The sequence below is a fragment of the Eptatretus burgeri genome, chromosome 2 (genome assembly GCF_056783735.1).
Source record: "Eptatretus burgeri isolate ZD-2024b chromosome 2, Ebu_testis_v1, whole genome shotgun sequence".
Taxonomy (NCBI): Eukaryota; Metazoa; Chordata; class Myxini; order Myxiniformes; family Myxinidae; genus Eptatretus; species Eptatretus burgeri.
In genome coordinates, this window is record NC_140962.1 from 144785826 (window position 1) to 144805161 (window position 19336).

Below are 19336 nucleotides of genomic sequence, written 5' to 3' on the forward strand. Positions count from 1 at the left end.
ACACCTGCGCCGTGCATGCCCGTGTAAAGGCAACGTGTGTTTGAATTGTCACAAGGTGGGTCATTTGGCGCGTGTGTGCCGTGGGGCGACGGCCACCGTTAAGGTCATGGACGGCGATGTGCGAGGCGACTCGGGGCGGAACCAGCGGCCGTTGTTGAGCCAGTTTTCAATTGGCCCGGCGACGGCGCGCCCGATGACGGTGGAAGTCGAAGTGAACAAAACGCCGATCACGTTCCAGGTCGATACGGGAGCAGCGGTGTCGCTCATCGGCGAACAGACTGCGCGTAGACTCAACGGCCTGAAGCTTATCAGGTGAAACCTCACGCTGTTCACGTACACCCGCAAGAAGATAACGCCAGTCGGGATGGCAGACGTGTCTGTGCGGTATCAAGGCCAGGTCGCCACGCTTCGGGTGTACGTCGTGCGGGGGAGGGGGCCGTCTCTCCTCGGCCGAGATTGGATGGCCCGCATCAGGCTAGACTGGGCCGCAGTTCACCTTGTGCAACCCGTGCCAAGCCAGTGGGAGTATCATTTGGAGGAGATTCTTCAAAGACATCAAGGGTTGTTTAGCGACGACCTTGGGAAACTCAAGGGCATGGAGGCAAAACTCTTCTTGAAGGAGGGGGTGGTTCCGCGGTTTTGTAAACCGCGTCCAGTGCCGTATGCCCTGCGGGACAAGGTCAAGGGTGAACTGGATAGGCTGGAGGCCTGTGGAGTGATCGAACGGGTGTCGTGCTCGGATTGGGCCACCCCGGTTGTCACGGTCCTGAAACGAAATGGAGACGTCCGATTGTGCGGGGATTTCAAATCCACGGTTAACCCGGGGCTCAGCGTGGAGCAATATCCATTGCCGTCAATCGATGAAATATATGCGCGATTGGCGGGGAGTCAATACTTCACGAATCTAGACCTGCGTGATGCATATTTTCACCTGCCGATGGATCCCGGGAGTAGCGAGCTTTTGACAATCAACACGTGTCAAGGACTCTATCGATATACCCGACTCTGTTTTGGGATTGCTTCGGCCCCAGCTTTGTGGCAGAAAGCCATGGATCAGGTTTGCATTGGCCTGCCCGCTCAGACCTACCTGGACGATGTGCTCATTGCGGGGAAAACGGCGGACGAGCACCTTGCGAACATTGCCCAAGTGCTGACAAAGCTAGAAGCGTGCGGCCTGCGCTTGAACAGGGACAAGTGCGCGTTCTTCAAGCAGCGCTTGGAATACCTCGGGCACATCATCACGCCGGAGGGGCTGTTGAAAGGTCCTCGGAAGGTGGAGGCGATTCAGCACATGCCACCGCCTCGCGACAAGACGCAGCTGCGCTCGTTCATTGGTATGGCCCAGTATTACCAAAGGTTCATGCGCGGGCTCAGCTCACAACTTGCGCCGTTAATGTGGTTGCTCAAGAAGGACGAGCGCTGGGCTTGGGGGCCTGCACACCAGGCGTCGTTCGACCGCGTCAAGCGGCTGCTCACAGAGGATACGGTCCTCGTGCACTACGAGCCTGCGCGTCCGCTCCTATTGGCATGCAACAGCTCTGCAAATGGCATCGGGGCAGTGCTCTCCCACAGGATGGACGATGGTTCCGAGCGGCCTGTTTGTTTTGCATCCTGGACCCTGTCCACAGCAGAGCGCGGATATGCCCAGATTGAGCGTGAGGCTCTCAGCCTCGTCTGGGGTGTGCGGAGGTTTCATCAATACCTGCTGGGGCGGCATTTCACTTTGCAGACGGATCACAAACCGCTTCAATTCATACTGAGACCCGAACGCGGGGTGCCGGTGGTAGCAGCCGCGCGAATACAGCGGTGGTGTCTGTTTCTGGGTGCTTACGATTATGATATTCAGTTCTGAAGCACCGAGAAGCATGCTAACTGCGACGGGCTCTCTCGCTTGCCGTGTGCGGAGGGTCCAGCTGCGTCTGAGTTGGGCGACCGGGTCGATGTGTTCGCGCTGGACCAGGTCCAAAGCGGGCCGGTCATGGCCAGGCAGGTCGCGGTGGAATCGGCTCGTGATCCGGTGCTTGCCCGTGTCGTCCAGGTGATTTCTACGGGGAATTGGAGCGATCTGCCTTCGACACCGGCATTTCAACCTTTCACGTCACGTGCATCGGAGCTGTCGTTGGTCCAACGGTGCGTATTGTGGGGGATGAGGACGGTGATTCCACCGAGGTTCAGGCAGCGGTGTTTGGAAGAACTGCATGTCAGTCACCTTGGCATCGTGAAGACCAAGAGTCTTGCTCGTAGCCTGTTGTGGTGGCCGGGATTGGACAAAGACATTGAGCAGTTGGTTGAGCATTGCGCCACGTGCCAGACAGATGCTGATAACCCGCGTCGAGCTCCGGGTCTCTGGCCTGTGCCAGACCGAGCTTGGCAGAGGGTCCATGTAGATTTTGCGGGACCGGTTAATGGCAAAATGTTTTTGATTGTGATCGATGCATTCTCTAAATGGCCGGAGGTTGTAGTAATGCAGCATACATCAGCAAACATTACAGTAGAGAAACTGTGGACGATCTTTGCTAATAAAGGGTTGCCTGAGATCCTGGTCTCTGATAATGGTCCGCAGTTCATCGCGGGTGTATTTGATGAGTTTATGCGCCAGAATGGTATTCGACATCTAAGGTCCGCACCGTATCATCCTGAGACGAATGGCCAAGCTGAGTCGTTTGTCAAGATGTTGAAGCGGGCTTTGCGCAGGGAGGGTGTTGCACCTGTGCAGACGGTGGTCGATGTCTTTTTGCTCCATTACAGGAACGCAGTTCATCCTGTCACGGGTGATTCGCCTGCCATTCGTCTCTATGGACGGGCATTGCGGTCCAGGCTGGATTTGCTGCGACCTGGAAGGACGGGAAGTGGGGCAATGTCGCGTCCGACGTGGCTGCGCAGCTTCGAGGTGGGGCAACGGGTAATGGTGCGCGATTATTTCCACGGTTCCAAATGGGTGCCGGCGGTGGTCTCTGTGGTGCTGGGGCCGGCGAATTGCATGGTGCGGACTGATGGTGAGGATGTGTGGAAGCGGAACGTGGACCAAATGCATGATCGCTGTTCAGCGTCACCCCCCCCCCCACACATCCCCGGGCCGAACGATGCGCGACCCCCACCGGTAGTATCGCCGGCACCTGACGTTGTATCGCCGGGGCTGGTTGGGCCGACGCCAAGGGGGTCTTCGCCTGATGCCGTCCTACCCGGGGACGTCGAGCAGGCTGGGCGGTCGGGGGTGGCTGGTGTTGCGGAAAGTGCGAGTCCGGCGAGGGTGTCACCTCGACCGAGCCGGGAGGCGTCTGAGCCTGGGCTGGCTGGTAGCGCTGCCCGTCCGAGGCGGGTCAGGGTGCGGCCGCGGTATTTGGAGGATTATGAGTGTTGATGGGTTTCAGATGGTCATGTTGTGATTGTCCGTTCATCGTGTGACGGGTCATTTTACGAGGGGAGGAGTGTGCTGTGTCACGTGATTGGGTTTTCGTATATCATGCCTCGCCCGCTAGGGGTGGCAGGAGTGTACTTCTGGTCACGCAATAAAGCAGAGTTGATGCTGGCCCGCGTGCTTCTTGCGTCCCACTGCACCTCGTACACTCTAACATCAACATTCTAAATCATACTTTATGATCTAACTGAGAACGATCATGTGCCTGTATAATGGCATTCTTAAAATTTCAGTGCCTTTCACAACTCAATGTTCAATTGTCCTTGTCATATTTTAGAATAGACCTTTGATCCGATATGTGAATATAAACTTGAAAATTTAAGTTAAACACAGACTAGACAGGTGAAAAGACTTCACTGATAACATTGATTAAAACTGCAAATGTTCTGGTTTCCTGATATAATTATTACTTGATCAGATGCCTAATAAGAGTGTGGTCAGAGGTTACCAGCACTTGACCAACCGGTGGAGCATGGTCCTCAGCACCAGCTCTTATGATCAAATTATATGCTTTTCCAGATGGGTGGCATTGATTCTGGTTGGGTTGTAACGGATTTTGGTTTGCCTATCAAACATTCCAGAAATATAAGTATCTAACATCACAAAAGATAAACTTTTATATGTCCACAATTATATTGTAATGTTACATGACTACGTGTGTGTGGAGGACTTAGTTTCTGTACCATCAGGTAGAATGTTCCGACATTCGGCGGCATGCTTGTGGCATTTGCAAGCTTCAATGCATGGTAAGTGCATTTTCCTGCAACTTCAGAGCTTACTCAGTCATCCCTTGGTGCATCCACATCCTTGCATTGGGCAACAGACCACTTGAGTTCGATCAACTTCGGATATAGGCCCTCATCCACTGTTAGAACAAGATGTTCCTGTTCCATCAATTGAGCTACATGCAACGCTCGCCTGACGACAGTGTTCAGCGTATCAATGTCATGTGTAGGAGCCTGGATTATGGGTAGGTACCCCACTGATGTTTGCTCTGGATTGACCGTGCTTGCCTTTTGATTGAAGAAAGTCCAAGAAGGCATTGGTTCCTGAGATGATCGCGTCATTGTGAATGCCATGTCAGTCGTATGGGCTTTCCTTGCTGATGGGCATTCGTCCAGCGATTGTGTAAACCAACCAGGTGTAATCTCATCATTGTATGGGCCTTCAGTGGTTCCACTGTTAGGTGCTGGCATTATGTCGTTCATAGCATCTGTGATGTGCAGTGTTCCTGTATTGGAGAACTTGATACCATCAAGTAGATTAACTTTGGGTGGGCCTCTCTGCCATGCTGCAACCTGGGTAGCATGAAAAGTTCCTTTTCCATCCAAAGTGGCTTCATCTATGTCCACATTGTCAGTTGAAAAATGAACAAAACGTCCTTCGACCAAGTTGGGAGGCACGACCGAGCCATTGTCATCCATGGTTGTTCGTGTTTTTTCAGATAGTGCCGTGTCCAGCCTGATAACATCACGGTAACTCATCACGTGGCCAGCTTGATGAAACATGTCAACTGGCTCCTTCAAACGTGTTGCTTGGTGAAGATTACTTCCCATTCCAATGTGTTTTAGGGGATGAATTTTGTCTCCGTGAGCAGCATACATATGATCTTGAGCAATGCTAAGTATTCTGGTTTGGTGGAGTGAATTATGCTTGTAATCACCATCACTGTTCACTTTATTCTCTAAGAGTTGCTGTCCACCCAATAGTAAGTTGAGGAACATGTACAGACTGTCTGGCACGTAATCTATTGCTCTGTCCTTACTGATTTCAATTCCATCAGGCTTCGGATGTGATAACATATCACCTCTTATGCATCGTGCAACATGCACCATGGAGAGAAACGAGTCATCCGTTTGATGCTTAAATGGGGGAATAGTGAGCTTTACACCATCATCCTTCACCATGTCAGATAATGGGATGTGGTGGAACTTGGAGTGTTCTGGGTTCTGTGCGTGATTGATCATGGAGAACTATAACTTCCTGCACACCATCCACAAGTTCAGCTAACTTTTCTTTGAATGTGCTACTTCGACTCATAAATGATGATGGAATGGTGATGTCCACTTCATTAGCTAATGTGCAATATCTTTCCCACACATCTGTTAGCTCTAGAATATCAGCATGTGATGCTAATTGCTCAAGCTCATGACAAAGCCAAAGCAATACGACATCACTGTCATTTAGTGCTGATTTGCTTATTTTGTCAGTGCTGCGTTTGAACCTGACATGGCAGGTACTGTGATGTTTGCCATCAGCTGCTATGAGAACATTTACACAAGCCAGTTGTGTCCTCAAACTCGGGTCATACTTGGCTGCTTCTCGGATTCGTTTGCTAACTTGCTTCTCCTGTATAAGGTAGACTTTTTCCTTGGTCTCTTGCTGGCAAAATATGCACAGGTTCCAGTTGATCTGTGTCACCTTACTTCGTGGGAGGATTTTTTCTTCAACGGTTGTGGGGGCTGAAGAACTACATTGAATTTGATCAAGTGTTATATCTGCAGCTTTTAGTCTTTCGAGTTTGTAAGCACTTGTATAGGAGGCACGGCATCCATTGTGACATGTTATTGATGGAGAAGAACATGCAGCTAACACATCAGTAAGCCGATCAGTTGCAGATCGAAAATTGTCATTCCATAACTTCAGTCAAATTTGTCTTGCATTATGGATTGTCTTAAGGCCATCACATGTCGGTGTAACAAGGTGTTTGTTATCTTCGTGACATATTCTACATTTGTCATAATTTAACAAGACTCCCCGTTTTCTTGAAACTGCATCAGCATCCATTACTACAAGTCATATAGCCACGTGCCTGCAAAGACAGATAAAACATGTTACTGTGGACCAGGTTCCTCGTGAGATATGCCTATTTCTGCACCAAGAGGTCAAAATATGACCTTGTCCTTTGTCCCAATGCATGACCTTGACCTACAATCAACTTAAAACTTATTCCAACTGATCAAGCATGTGTGAAAACCCTAATATAGACATCAACATCATTGATATTGGTCAAGTAGTTCTTGAGATACAATAATTGAGGAATTTTCTCTCAGCGATGGCGGCCATCTTGGATTTGTCAAGTTTATGGGTTAATCGTTGAAAATACAGCCAGGCAAACCCTCTATATTGATTTAGAACATATAAATACAGCTAAAAAAGGTGTTTGCCAGCCGTAAACATGAAATGCCTCCACCATTTGCATTTTCTGTAAATTGACCTCGTCTATGTTCTCGGAACATTTTACAGAGCACTGATATTGAACAGCACCTGGTGTTGGCTTCGTGGTTCGGTTGGCGGTTTGAGATCTTAGGGTCCTGAGTTCAAGCCCCGTTGGCTGCTGAATTAATACACCAGGGGGTTGACTCAGCCTGTCATCCTTCCAAGGTTGGCGAATGAATACCAGTGCGTACTGCTAGTGTGGCACTGCATCAGCGACACAGTCGTGCTTCCAAGAAATGATAGCTACCCCAGCAGCTAAGCTGCTATTCGCAAGAAGAAGATTGAAAGGCAGAGATGGCTAGATCTTGTAGTTATCTTCCACGATTGAGAGAGGATGCCAGCACCACTATTATTCGGAAGAAACAGCCGTCGCTCGAAACTGTAATAGCATCTCCACTGAAGCTACTGCTACATGTACATGGAAGATTTGAATGGTGAATCAAACACCTGTGTTGACCTGCCAGCAAACAATCTCATCTCGTCACCACCCACCTCGACGGTGGGACACGACAAGACACAGCACGTTAAGAGCACGACACATCTGCTTTCCCTTCCCATCGTTTCAAGCTCATTTCCTCCCAAACCCCCAATCCCTCCACTGGGACATAGCACGACACATCTTCCTTCCTCTTCCTCACGTTTCCCTCCTCCAAAACCTCCTATCCCCTCCATTGACACACAAAATGACCACAGACACAAATGGTGTCCCAGGAAAGTATGAAACAGGCCGACCCTGTAACTTACAGTACACCCGGTCAGCCCGCAACGGTGGAACAAAGCATTCATCACCCATTTTGTAGGCGGTGTCCGAGTGTGCCTGTGTGGTGTCATGCCATGTCTGTGCTGCCTTTTCTAAGCCGTGTTTCTGCTGGAGCATCTCAACCGAGGGGGAGGGGGTCTCTGGTGTTCATCTGAATCATTCGCATCAGTCTCAAAATGATATGTCGCCATGGTTCTCCCGAAAGCGTTTCTATCGTTAATTTTGTCTCCAATAGTTTCTTCAAAATCCCACTTATCAGTTTCAACATCCTGAGAACCTTCAGAGTCGCTAATGACGGTGGAATTAGGATCAGAATCCAATCTCAAAATGCACTGTTTCTCTCTGTAAGCCACCGTTTGGATCAAGGCGGGTTCAGTTTGTGACATGACTGCGAAAATCGACAATTCACACTCTTGGGCTATTTTCTGCACTTTGTGATTGGCAAAAAGAAATAAATTCAATGTCCCCACCCCCTTCAAATCAGGCCATAATTAATGATTTTCAATGGTTTTCAGAAGAAAAAAATTCCATTTGGTTTCTCTTTAATAATGAACACACCTGTGTGTCAATGGAGATATGGCATCTGTCAAAACAGCCGTTAAAATCTTCACCACTTATTCAAAGTGAATACCATTGATGAAACCATGTGAAGGTGACAATTTCCCTCCTTTGTCCCTCATCTATTTCCCTGATCCCAACTTTCTCTCTTTATTTCAACAGGATTGACTTGATCAGAAATGGCGAAATTCTGCGCAAGAAAGAAAAACTGGTTCAAAAAGCTTCTCAGAAAGCTTCAGGTAAAACACACAAAATCATGTCTCCCCAACACCATGTCAAGGGAAAGCAACACTCTTGAGAAACGGACACCACAACTACATTCTTTGCAAATTTCTAAACACCTGTTGATTTCTTTTTTTTAAATCTTCCCCATAGAAATCAGCAAAAACTGAGGAAAAGGGATGTGTCTCGAAGTTTATTGAAAATGAGGTACAGGTGGTACAGGTGGTACAGGAACCACAAAACATTCCTGAGGAGCAGCAACAAAAGGAGGAAGACATTAAAAAGGTATCTGGCTTTTGGTGTTAAATCACATTAACTTCGGTTTTGATACCAATTCTTGCTCAACTTGACATAACTGAACAAACATGACATAGCTGTTCTCGAAATACCTGCAATCACTGAACAAATAATTCATACAGAACTCAGAGAAGCTTGTTACCTCTGCCATGGAAGGTGGATGGAGGTTATGCTTTCACTCCCGTCTTTGTCTGTTTTCCATATGTTTAACTGTGAGCAGGATATCTCAAAAAGTTGGGACGGATTTGGCCAAAATTTGGTGGAAAGGTTGGGTACGTGCCAAGAGGAATTCATTACACTTTTCTGAAGATCCTGATCAGAATCCGGATGCTAGAATTTTTTAAGTGATTCTTCACGATTGAGAGATTGGTACAAAAATGATATTGTTGCGAATTTGCGCCCGCCGGCGTGCGATCAGCCACGTAACTCGAATCGCGACATGTCGCCCACCGGACGGATAATTCAGTCGTGACCCTCCGGGAACTACCGCCCGGAGCCAGTCACAGGTGGGGGTTTAACCTCACCACGATCGTGCCAATCGCCCACCCGCGCAGGATAGGGTTGCTCGCTAAATTCGACCTACCTAAGTACCTGCGCGAGTGGTCGACCGGGCGATCGTACCTCGCCGCAGGTCGACTTCGGACACGAACCGCTTAAGCGGTTCGTTCCGTGCTGCAGAGATAACCGAGCGGAGTTATCGTCGACCTCGACGGTTCCGATTGATTACCGGGCATTTTAAACCCACTATCCATCCCTTACGTGATGCAAGATGGAGATTCAATAAAAGGAAGGAGACGAAGCAAGGCGGGAAACAGTTCAATAAGCAATGCACTTTATTTACACACACAGACAAGCACGTATATACAGCCATACAGTCAAAATGCAACAAAAGCAAATGCAAGGGAAAGAGTTACACCCGAATAAAAGGGGCAATGTACAGGCACAGACACTTAAGCAGTTCTACTTATTGGACATGGCGCCACAGCATGCATTCAACCCAAAAGAAAGAAAGCCGCCCTCATAGGCAAGGAGGCAGACAGGTCCGTAGACCAAATGTATGTGGATCCTGGAGGATTGGCCAGGTTCACGAGACCGGGAAGGTCTTACCCGCGTCCTCGTGACACGATGGCGGGCAAGCCGCAATGTTCTCGCAGCTGCGCCCCGACTCCGTGGCCCTGGCGTGGTCGGCGAGCCCTCTCCGGCGTGCTCCGCGCGAGCGGTTTTGTTGGCACCACGTTTATGGTGGGGAAGGAACGCCCCCCCCTCCCGGCACTATCTCAGCGCGGATGGGGGGGGGGGGAAATTGCTGATGCTCAGGCAGAGGGGGATGGCTTGCTGGCTTGGACCCCGCGACGAGACGAGTGACCCCCACACCGCAACCTCGTTGCCGACCGCCGTCTTCCCTTGACTTGAACTTGAACTCGACCAGCCGCCCGCAACCGAACCACGCGAACTCCAACTCCTCTGCAACTCCCCTGCAACTCCTCTGCAACTTCTCTCCAACTTTTCTGCAACTCCTCGCGAGTCGCCTTGCGCTCGCATCTTTATAGGCCTCAGGAGGAGCCTATATGCAAATATTCAGATCAAAACGCGATTGGAGGTGGGGCCACGCCACCCTCTGTTCAGCCATTGGTCGGGAAAAAAAGGGGGCGTGAAGCATTCCTGATCCGCTTTTCGGGGCTGAAAGGAACGCATTCACAGCGGGTTCGGAGACGGGGCTACACTACCCGATGCTCGGTCATTTGACGGATGAAAAGGGGGCGTGAAGCATTCCTGATCTGCTTTTTGAAGTGAAAGGGATGCATTCATAGCCCATGCATGATGTGTGGTAGAAAGGCGGAGGTGGTGGGAGTTTGGTTGTTGGCGGGCGTCGTTTGAGAATGGTGGTGAAGCGATGTTTGCGGGATGGAGTTGTGGAGGTAAAGAGGCAAAGGTGGTGGTGTTTGAGTTGTTGGCGGGTGTCCTTTGAGAATGGCGGTGAAGCGATGTTTGCGGGATGGAGTTGTGGAGGTAAAGAGGCGAAGGTGGTGGTGTTTGAGTTGTTGGGGGATTAATGGTCGAAAATAACAATAGAGAAAGAAAAAATGGCTAACTCAAAGCGTCGCAGCCCAGATGAACCACAAATATTCCCTCTACACAACGGGTTTGGGCTAACTACACATGAACTTACGGAGATATCTCACCTGAGGACTCTTTATGGTGCAATGCGAATTTACACAACCGTAACAATATTATAGCACAATGTCTCAAAAAGCTGTGGATGGATTTGGACGAAACTTGGTGGACGGGTGTGCGACAAGGAAGAACCGATTCCATTTTGGTGAAGGTTCTGATCCAGATATGATAATTTTAAAAAATTCTTTCAAAGTGATTTCTTACTGTTGGGGCCACAATGGGGCCCAAAACGATATACAGCATGATACAGTATTTCAAAAAGTTATGGACAGGTTATGACACAACTCGGTGGTTGAATTGGTTCGTTGATAACCAAAATATTATCGGCTTGTTCTTAAGGTCCAGATTCGGATCCGGCCTATCAGTGGCATACAAAACGTAAGTTGTTCGGCCTCACATACTGTAGGTATGCACTCCAGCGAGTGCTGTTTTAGTTTTCTACATGGTTTGACTTTTGCAAATCGATGAACTGACACCACGTGTTGAAATACATGATCAATAGAGTCGTGAGTTTTTTTTTTCCCAACCAGAACAAGAAAATGATAATGATGTCTCAAAGGATTCAGCATTTAGAGCAGATGCAGCATAATGATGAGAAGTTTCACCAACAGGCAAGTACTTTCTGAGATTAACTCACAGTACAGTATAGTCTTTCCTTTGGTTGATAATGTCTATCATGTCACACAATCCATACACTTACCCTCCCGCATGCTGTGTTATTATCCTTGACCTGTGCTGCCTGACATGCTTATCGATCTGACTTGCAGATTAAGTTCCTCCTGATGGGGATGATAAAAAAAGACGAGCGCTATGAGGACTTGTGTTCTCTATACGGGGCACACATGAACAGCATTAAAGAAATGGACCTCGAATGTCTGTTCATGGAGGGAAACCTGCAGCGCAGACACCGACTGCAAAATGAAAATGAACTAAAATTGAGAAAACAGGTAGGAACCCTTACATGGTATTTCTTCTTCTTTGTACACCCTTCTGTATGAGTGATTAATTCACTCATTATCATGGTCTATGCTTGTATGTGTAAATTATTATCTTTGGTGGTGCTTCTTCTTGATGCTATTTCTGATTCTTCATGAGCACAATTATTCTTCTGCACAGATCGATTTGCTTTCACGATTTCTGAAAGTGAATGACAAACAAATCGAATTGATGACATCGGGATATGAGGGACTTTCAAAGAGTCTGACAAACATTGTGAGGAAGCTGTCAGAAGTGGACAATCAGCTCCAGGAGCAGCGACAACAGCATGAGGAGCAGGAACAGAATCACTGCAAACAAGTAAGCGATCGTTATCAAACATGTGGGACTACAGATGACAAGAGGGGGAAGATCATGTTCACCTCCACATGTTCTGATGGATTTTAACACCTTGTGGGTCATGCTGCTCATGAGAAATTTACAAATGGAAGATTACTAGTTGGGGGGGGGGGGGGGGATAAGTGGTGCTTGAAAATATTGCACTAAATTAAGTCTTGAACCAGCCTCACATCAGTGTGTTCCATTTATTTTGTCCATGTATCTTTCATGACTTGAACTACATTTATAATTTGACTGTCTTTTATAAAAAAAATATTTTTCCAAGGTGTAATTTTATCGATTTTCACAAGTTTCAGATTCCTCTTGATATTTTGATGCTGATGAAGCCTTCAATCCAAAACGGTGCTTATCACTCATAGGATGGTCAACTTTATCCTTTATGTCTGATCGAGCTTGTAAAGTATTGTCACTCCCTTGAATGACCACAAGAACTTTCAATGACATGCTGCCTACAGTGACTAACGCCGTGTCCAAATCAAATGCGCTCAATCATCTTCCTCAAATTGATCACGTGCGTGATTGAAAGACTTCGTCGGCAATATAACATAACTAGGAATGAATCCTTCTCGGGCTATTTTAAAAAATATAATCAAAAAGACATCGACAGTGCTGTGAAAAGCTGGCGGTATGATGTGGGATCAAGAGGTTTGCGCACTTGTCTCTGAGGCATCGAGCCCGGGTTTGAATCTCAGTCCAGTTGCAAACTTTCATTCTGATGTCTCAAAGGCAGCGTGATTCATCAACGTGTGTGTGGTCCCTCGAATGGACCTGAAATCAGGCACCCTGTCTTCCGGCGTTAGTTTGTGGACATTAGTGTCTAATACTGGTGTTTATTGTAATTTGTGGAATTATATGTGTACTTTGCACCTTCAATCACAATTGATCCCATTTTCTTCTTGAGTGAGATACCTTCATAAATTCCTGATGTTTATTGATTGAGGGATAGAAGGGGTGCTCAATTGTGGAGCTGTGTGGTCTTGAATATATTTCCAAACGATTTCCGTTCCGGTTCTTGAGCAACGGTGGCAGTTCTGCTTCAGGGTCTCTGCTGACTTTCTCAAAGATAAGTTTTCCGGTTGTTTTTGTCGTGTTTTAACTGTCATTTTGCTACCTCTGCCACCGAAAGTGAAGGAGGTTATGTTTTCACCCCTTTCTTTCTGTTTGTTTGTCTGTATAGAGGACATCTAAAAAAGTTGTGAACGGATCCGGATGAAATTTGCTGGACAGGTTTGGTGTTTGACAAGGACGAAATGATTATATTTTGGTGAAGATCCGGATCCTGATCCGACGACGAGAATTATTTCAGTCTTATTCTTCTTGCATATGGCAGCTCCCATTTGGTGGAAGCATGACTATCTCGCTGAACCAGTGCCCCTCTACCAGTACACACTGGTACTCATTTCGTTGGCCTCGGAAGGATGACAGGCTGAGTCAACCTCCTGGTGTATTAATTCAGTGTCCAACGGGGTTTGAACTCAGGATCCCAGGATCCCAAGCTGCCACGCTAACCACGAAGTCAACACCAGGCTCATTATTTCAGTGATTCTTCACCATTGAGAGATTGGGCTCAAAAACGAGATACAGCACGATACCTCATAAATGTATTGGGCCAGATATGTTCTCGTGGATCTGGCATAACAGGGAGGAGTTTTGCGCTCTCCCGAGTGCCCTTGTCGTTTCCAATGTTTTTGTTTTTGTGGATCAATAAACGGGTTTCAAATTCTCCCTCTCTCCCCCCCCCCCTCTCTCTCTCTCCCCTCCCTCTCCCCCCTCTACCTCTCTCCCTCTCTCTCCATCTCTCTCTCTCTCCCTCTCTTCTCCCCCCACCCCCTCTCTCCCTCCCACTCTCTCCCTCCCACTCTCACTCTCCCACTCTCTCTCTCACCCACTCTCTCTCACCCACTCTCTCTCTCTCTCTCTCTCTCTCTCTCTCTCTCTCTCTCTCTCTCTCTCTCTCTCTCTCTCTCTCTCTCTCTCTCTCTCTCTCTCTCTCTCTCTCTCCCTCTCTCTCCCCCTCTCTCCCTCTCCCCCTTTCTCTCTCTCTCTCTTAAAAAAGTTGTGGACACTGATCCAGATGAAATTTTGTGGACAGGTTCAAGGCCGAACTGATTCGATTCTGGTGAAGATCCGGTTCCGGATACGACTCCAAGAATGTTTTACGTGATTCTTCACTATTGAGAGATAGGATAGGATGTTTTACGTGATCCCTCTCTCTCCCACTCTCTCTCCCACCCTCTCTCCCATCGTCTCTCTCCCACTCTCTCTCCCACTCTCTCTCCCACTCTCTCTCCCACTCTCTCTCCCACTCTCTCCCCCAGTCTCTCTCCCACTCTCTCTCCCACTCTCTCACACCCTCTCTCACACCCTCTCACACACCCTCTCCTTCACCCTCTCTCTCTCTCTCTCTCCACTCTCTCCACTCTCTCTCCCCTCTCTCCACTCTCTCTCCCCTGTCTCTCTCCCTCTCTCTCTCTCTCTCCCTCTCTCTCCCCACTCTCTCTCCCTCCCTCTCCACTCTCTCTCCCTCTCTCTCCCCTCTCTCTCTCCCTCTCTCTCTCACCCTCTCTCTCCGTTGTGGACACTGATCTCTCATAAAAAGGTGTGGACGCTGATCCAGATGACATTTTGTGGACAGATTCAAGGACAAACTGTTTAGATTTTGGTGAAGATCTGGATCCGGACACGACTATGAGAATTTTTTATGTGATTTCTCACCATTGAGAGATGGGGACAAAAAGGATATATAGCACTATATCTGAAAAAGTTATGAATGGATTCAGATGAAACTTGGTGGGCATGTTGGGTGTGTTATCACGACAAATTGTTTCGATTTTTGTGAAAATCCGGATCCGACAACGGGAAGTTTTTTAAACGTGATTCTTCACCATTGAAAGATGGGGCTCAAAAAACGATATATACGATGATATTTACAAAATTGTGTGGGCCCGATATGTTCTCGTGGATCAGGCATTACAGGATGGAGGTATGCGCTCTCTTGAGTGCCCTTCTGGTTAAGTCTGTTTCTGGTGAATGTTCCCCCTCCATCCCTTCCCTTACCTGAAAAGGCTGAATGCCTAAACTCTGAATTTGCTTTTAAATCTTGTGTCCCAAACCCATCGCTTTCTGTATCCACCTTACCGAGTCACACTCAGCTGTTCCTGGACTCTGTGTCCTTTTCTCCTGACAAGGTGGAGAGCTTGCTGTCAAACCTCGACTCAGATTCTGCAACTGGTCCAGACAGCATCAGCCCACGTGTCCTAAAAAGTTGCTCCTCTGCTCTTGCTCCTCTGCTCTTGCTCATCCTCTTTCTGTTTTATTCACCCTCTCATTTGCTCAATGTCATCTGCCATCTGCTTCGAAATCAGCAAAAAATTCCACTCTGCATAACAAAGGTGCAAAAACAGATCCCTGCAACAACAGACCAAGCAACCTTCTCCCAATTATCAGCTAGTTTATGGAATCCATTATCGCTTCAGACAATAAATCCTTCCTCCTCTCCAATGGCTTGATTTCCGATCATCAATTTGGTTTCAGACCAGGTCACTCTACCCTGGATACGCTGCTTCTGTTCTCCCAATAATGGATGGAGATCCTCAATGCCATACATGAAGTCAGAGCAATATCCCGAGACATATCATGTGCCTTTGATTCGGTCTGGCACCCTGCCCTGCTCACCAAAGTTTCTTCCAATGGTATCGAAGGACATCTCCACTCATGGCTTACATACTTCCTCTCCCATCACAGCCAACTTGTGCCCCTAAATGGAGTTCTCTCATCCCCTCTTCCTGTCCAAGCTGGAGTGCCTCAAGGTGGCGTTCTGGGCCCTGTTCTTTTTCTGGTTTTCATCAATGATCTCTCCGACTCTGGCAAATCCTCTTTATCTCTTTGCTGATGACTCCACCCTCTGCCATACCATGTATCATCCCTCAGATTGGCTAGCAGCAGCTTCTTCGCTCTGCATATCTGGATAAAAATCACAAACTGGTTCAACACGTGGAGCATGTCTTTCAATCTGGACAAATCTCACACTCTCACTTTGTCTCTGCGAAAGGACTGTTTGGAACAACCCCCCTGCCCCCCCCATCTACTTTCTCAACAATCCACTGGAAGAAGTCCTTTCATTCAAGCTTCTGGGTCCCACCTTCTGTCATGATCTTTCCAGGGAAAGCCACATTTCAAAGCTGGTCTCCAAAGCCAGTCGCCGACTGGGAATCCTCTGTCGTGTAAAGTCCTTGCTTGGCACACCTGAGCTCCTGACCGCATGCAAAGTTTTCATCCACAACCTGATGGAGCACTGCTCCCCCCTCTGGGTTGGTGCTCCCGCCTCTCACCTTTCTTGAGCTTCCCGCTGAAGAAACTCAGGCAATTAGGATCATTGGTATCTCCTGTGATGACGCAGTCTTTTGGCCTCTCGCTGTCTCACTGCAGGCAGGTCGGTGGTCTTTCTTTCTTCTTCCATCTCCTCTATGGCCTGACCTCCCCTGCTCTGTCTGAGATATGTTCCACTCCATATTTCCAGGGTGCGCTCAAGGTCTGCCAGCAACCCCCTTATGGTAAAATTACCAAAATCAAGAATCACTGCTCACCTTCACTCTTTCATTCCTCCGTTTTTTCCTGCCTTTGAAAAACTCCCACACTCTGTTCAATCCCACTCTTCCCTCCAGGTCTTCAAAACAGCTGTTCACCACCATCTCTTACGTTCCCCCATCCAAAAACACGATCTTTTCTACCCCGGCTCATCCATCCCAAATCCACCTTCTTTAAATTCCCTGCTTTCCGTCCTGAAAGTCCCTGTCGTCAGGACCTGAAAGTCCCTGCAGTGTCCTTCTTGTTTCCCCATGTACCCTGGCCCATCCCTCTCCCTTCCACAGATCTCATCATTTCTTTGTTCCACACTGTTACAGATATATCCCATCACATCTATCTTTCACAGATATGTCCCATCTCATCTGTCTATCGCAGATAAATCCCATCTCATCTATCAATTGCAGATAAATCCCATTTCATCTATCAATCGCAGATAAATCCCATCTCATCTATCAATTGCAGATAAATCCCATCTCATCTATCTATCGCAGATAAATCCCATCTCATCTATCAATTGCAGATAAATCCCATTTCATCTATCAATCGCAGATAAATCCCATCTCATCCAACTTTCACAGATATGTCCCATCTCATCTATCCTTCACAGATAAATCCCATCTCATCTATCTTTCACAGATATATACCATCTCATCTATCAATCACAGATAATTCCCATCTCATCTATCTTTCACAAATAAATCCCATCTCATCTATCTATGGCAGATAAATTCCAACTCATCTATCTATGGCAGATAAATCCCCTCTCATCTGTCTATCATAGATAAATCCCATCTCATCTGTCTGTCACACATATATCCCATCTCATCTATTGTTCACAGATGAAACCCATCTCATCTATCGATCACAGATAAATCCCAGCTCATCTATCTATCGCAGATATATCCCATTTCATATTTCTATCGCAAATAAATCCCAACTCATGTATCGCAGATAAATCCCAACACATCTATCTATCAGAGAAATATTCCATCTCATCGATCTCTCGCAGATTTATCCCATCTCATCTATCTATCGGAGATAAATCTCATCTCATCTATCTGTCACACATATATCCCATCTCATCTGTCTTTCAGAGAAAAATCCCATGTCATCTATCCTTCACAGATAAATCCCATCTCATCTTTCTGTCACAGACATATCCCATCTCATCTATCTTTCACTGATATATCCCATCTCATCTATGTGTCACACAAATATCCCATGTCATCTATCTATCACAGATATGTCCCATCTCATCTATCTATCGCAGATATATCCCATCTCGTCTGTCTATCGCAGATAAATCCCATCTCATCTTTCTATCGCAGATAAATCCCATCTCATCTATCTTTCACAGGTAAATCCCATCTCATCTATCTATCACAGATATGTCCCAGCTCATCGATCGATCACAGATAAATCCCATCTCATCTATCCATCGCAAATAAATCCCATCTCATCTATCCTTCACAGATAAATCCCATCTCATCTATCTTTCATAGATTTATCCCATCTCATCGATCGATCACAGATAAATCCCATCTCATCTATCCATCGCAAATAAATCCCATCTCATCTATCCTTCACAGATAAATCCCATCTCATCTATCTTTCATAGATTTATCCCATCTCATATGTCTATGGTAGATAAATCCCAACTCATCTGTCCATGGCAAATAAATCCCATGTCATCTGTCTATCATAGATAAATCCCATCTCATCTCTCTGTCACACATATGTCCCATCTCATCTATCGTTGACAGATATATCCCATCTCATCTATCAATCACAGATAAATCCCATCTCATCGATCTATCACAGATATATCCCATTTCATCTGTCAATCGCAAATAAATCCCATCTCATCTATCGCAGATAAATCCCATCTCATCTCTCTTTCACATATAAATCCCATCTCATCTATCTATCACAGATATGTCCCAGCTCATCTATCGATCACAGATAAATCCCATCTCATCTATCTATCGTAAATAAATCCCATCTCATCCATCCTTCACAGACAAATCCCATCTCATCTATCTTTCACAAATATATCCCATCTCATCTATCGATCGCAAATAAATCCCATCTCATATATCTTTGGCAGATAAATCCCAACTCATCTGTCTATGGCAGATGAATCCCATCTCTTCTGTCTATCATAGATAAATCCCATCTCATCTGTCTGTCACACATATGTCCCATCTCATCTATCGTTCACACATATATCCCATCTCAACTATCAATCACAAATAAATCCCATCTCATCTATCTATCACAGATAAATCCCATCTCATCTCTCGATCACAGATAAATCCCATCTCATCTATCCATCACATATATCTGTCACAGATATATCCCATCTCATCTATCATTCACAGATATATCCCATCTCATCTATCATTCACAGATATATCCCATCTCATCTAACTATCACAGATATATTGCATCTCATCGATCTCTCGCAGATTTATCCCATCTCACCTCTCTCTATCGGAGATAAATCTCATCTCATCTATCTGTCACACATATATCCTATCTCATCCATGATTCACAGATAAATCCCATCTCATCTGTCTGTCACACATATGTCCCATCTCATCTATCGTTCACACATATATCCCATCTCAACTATCAATCACAAATAAATCCCATCTCATCTATCTATCACAGATATATCCCATCTCATCAAACTATCGCAGATAAATCCCATCTCATCGATCTGTCACAGATATATCCCATCTCATCAAACTCTCACAGATATA

The 19336-nt window shown here is 46.7% G+C and overlaps 2 protein-coding genes and 1 long non-coding RNA gene across 3 annotated transcripts in view; 2 read left to right on the forward strand and 1 right to left on the reverse strand.

Annotated features, from left to right (window-relative positions):
- The window catches only part of LOC147033422 (uncharacterized), a 15058-nt gene extending 3783 nt beyond the window's left edge, over positions 1-11275 (forward strand). The window contains exons 2-4 of the long non-coding RNA XR_015050601.1: positions 8118-8194; positions 8331-8462; positions 11180-11275. This is a non-coding gene — a long non-coding RNA (uncharacterized LOC147033422). The remainder of the gene's footprint in view (positions 1-8117; positions 8195-8330; positions 8463-11179) is intronic.
- Positions 4198-7514, reverse strand: LOC147033423 (uncharacterized). The gene is given in 3 exon segments (XM_085851512.1): positions 4198-5353; positions 5355-6006; positions 7382-7514. Coding segments are annotated over 3 exon segments (1941 nt in total).
- A 144-nt stretch (positions 11276-11419) lies between the features above and the next one.
- Positions 11420-19336, forward strand: part of LOC147033424 (uncharacterized) — a 38830-nt gene continuing 30913 nt past the window's right edge. The window contains exons 1-2 of the mRNA XM_085859315.1: positions 11420-11596; positions 11766-11945. Of these exons, the coding sequence (XP_085715441.1) occupies positions 11432-11596; positions 11766-11945 (345 nt within the window). The 5' untranslated portion in view covers positions 11420-11431. The remainder of the gene's footprint in view (positions 11597-11765; positions 11946-19336) is intronic.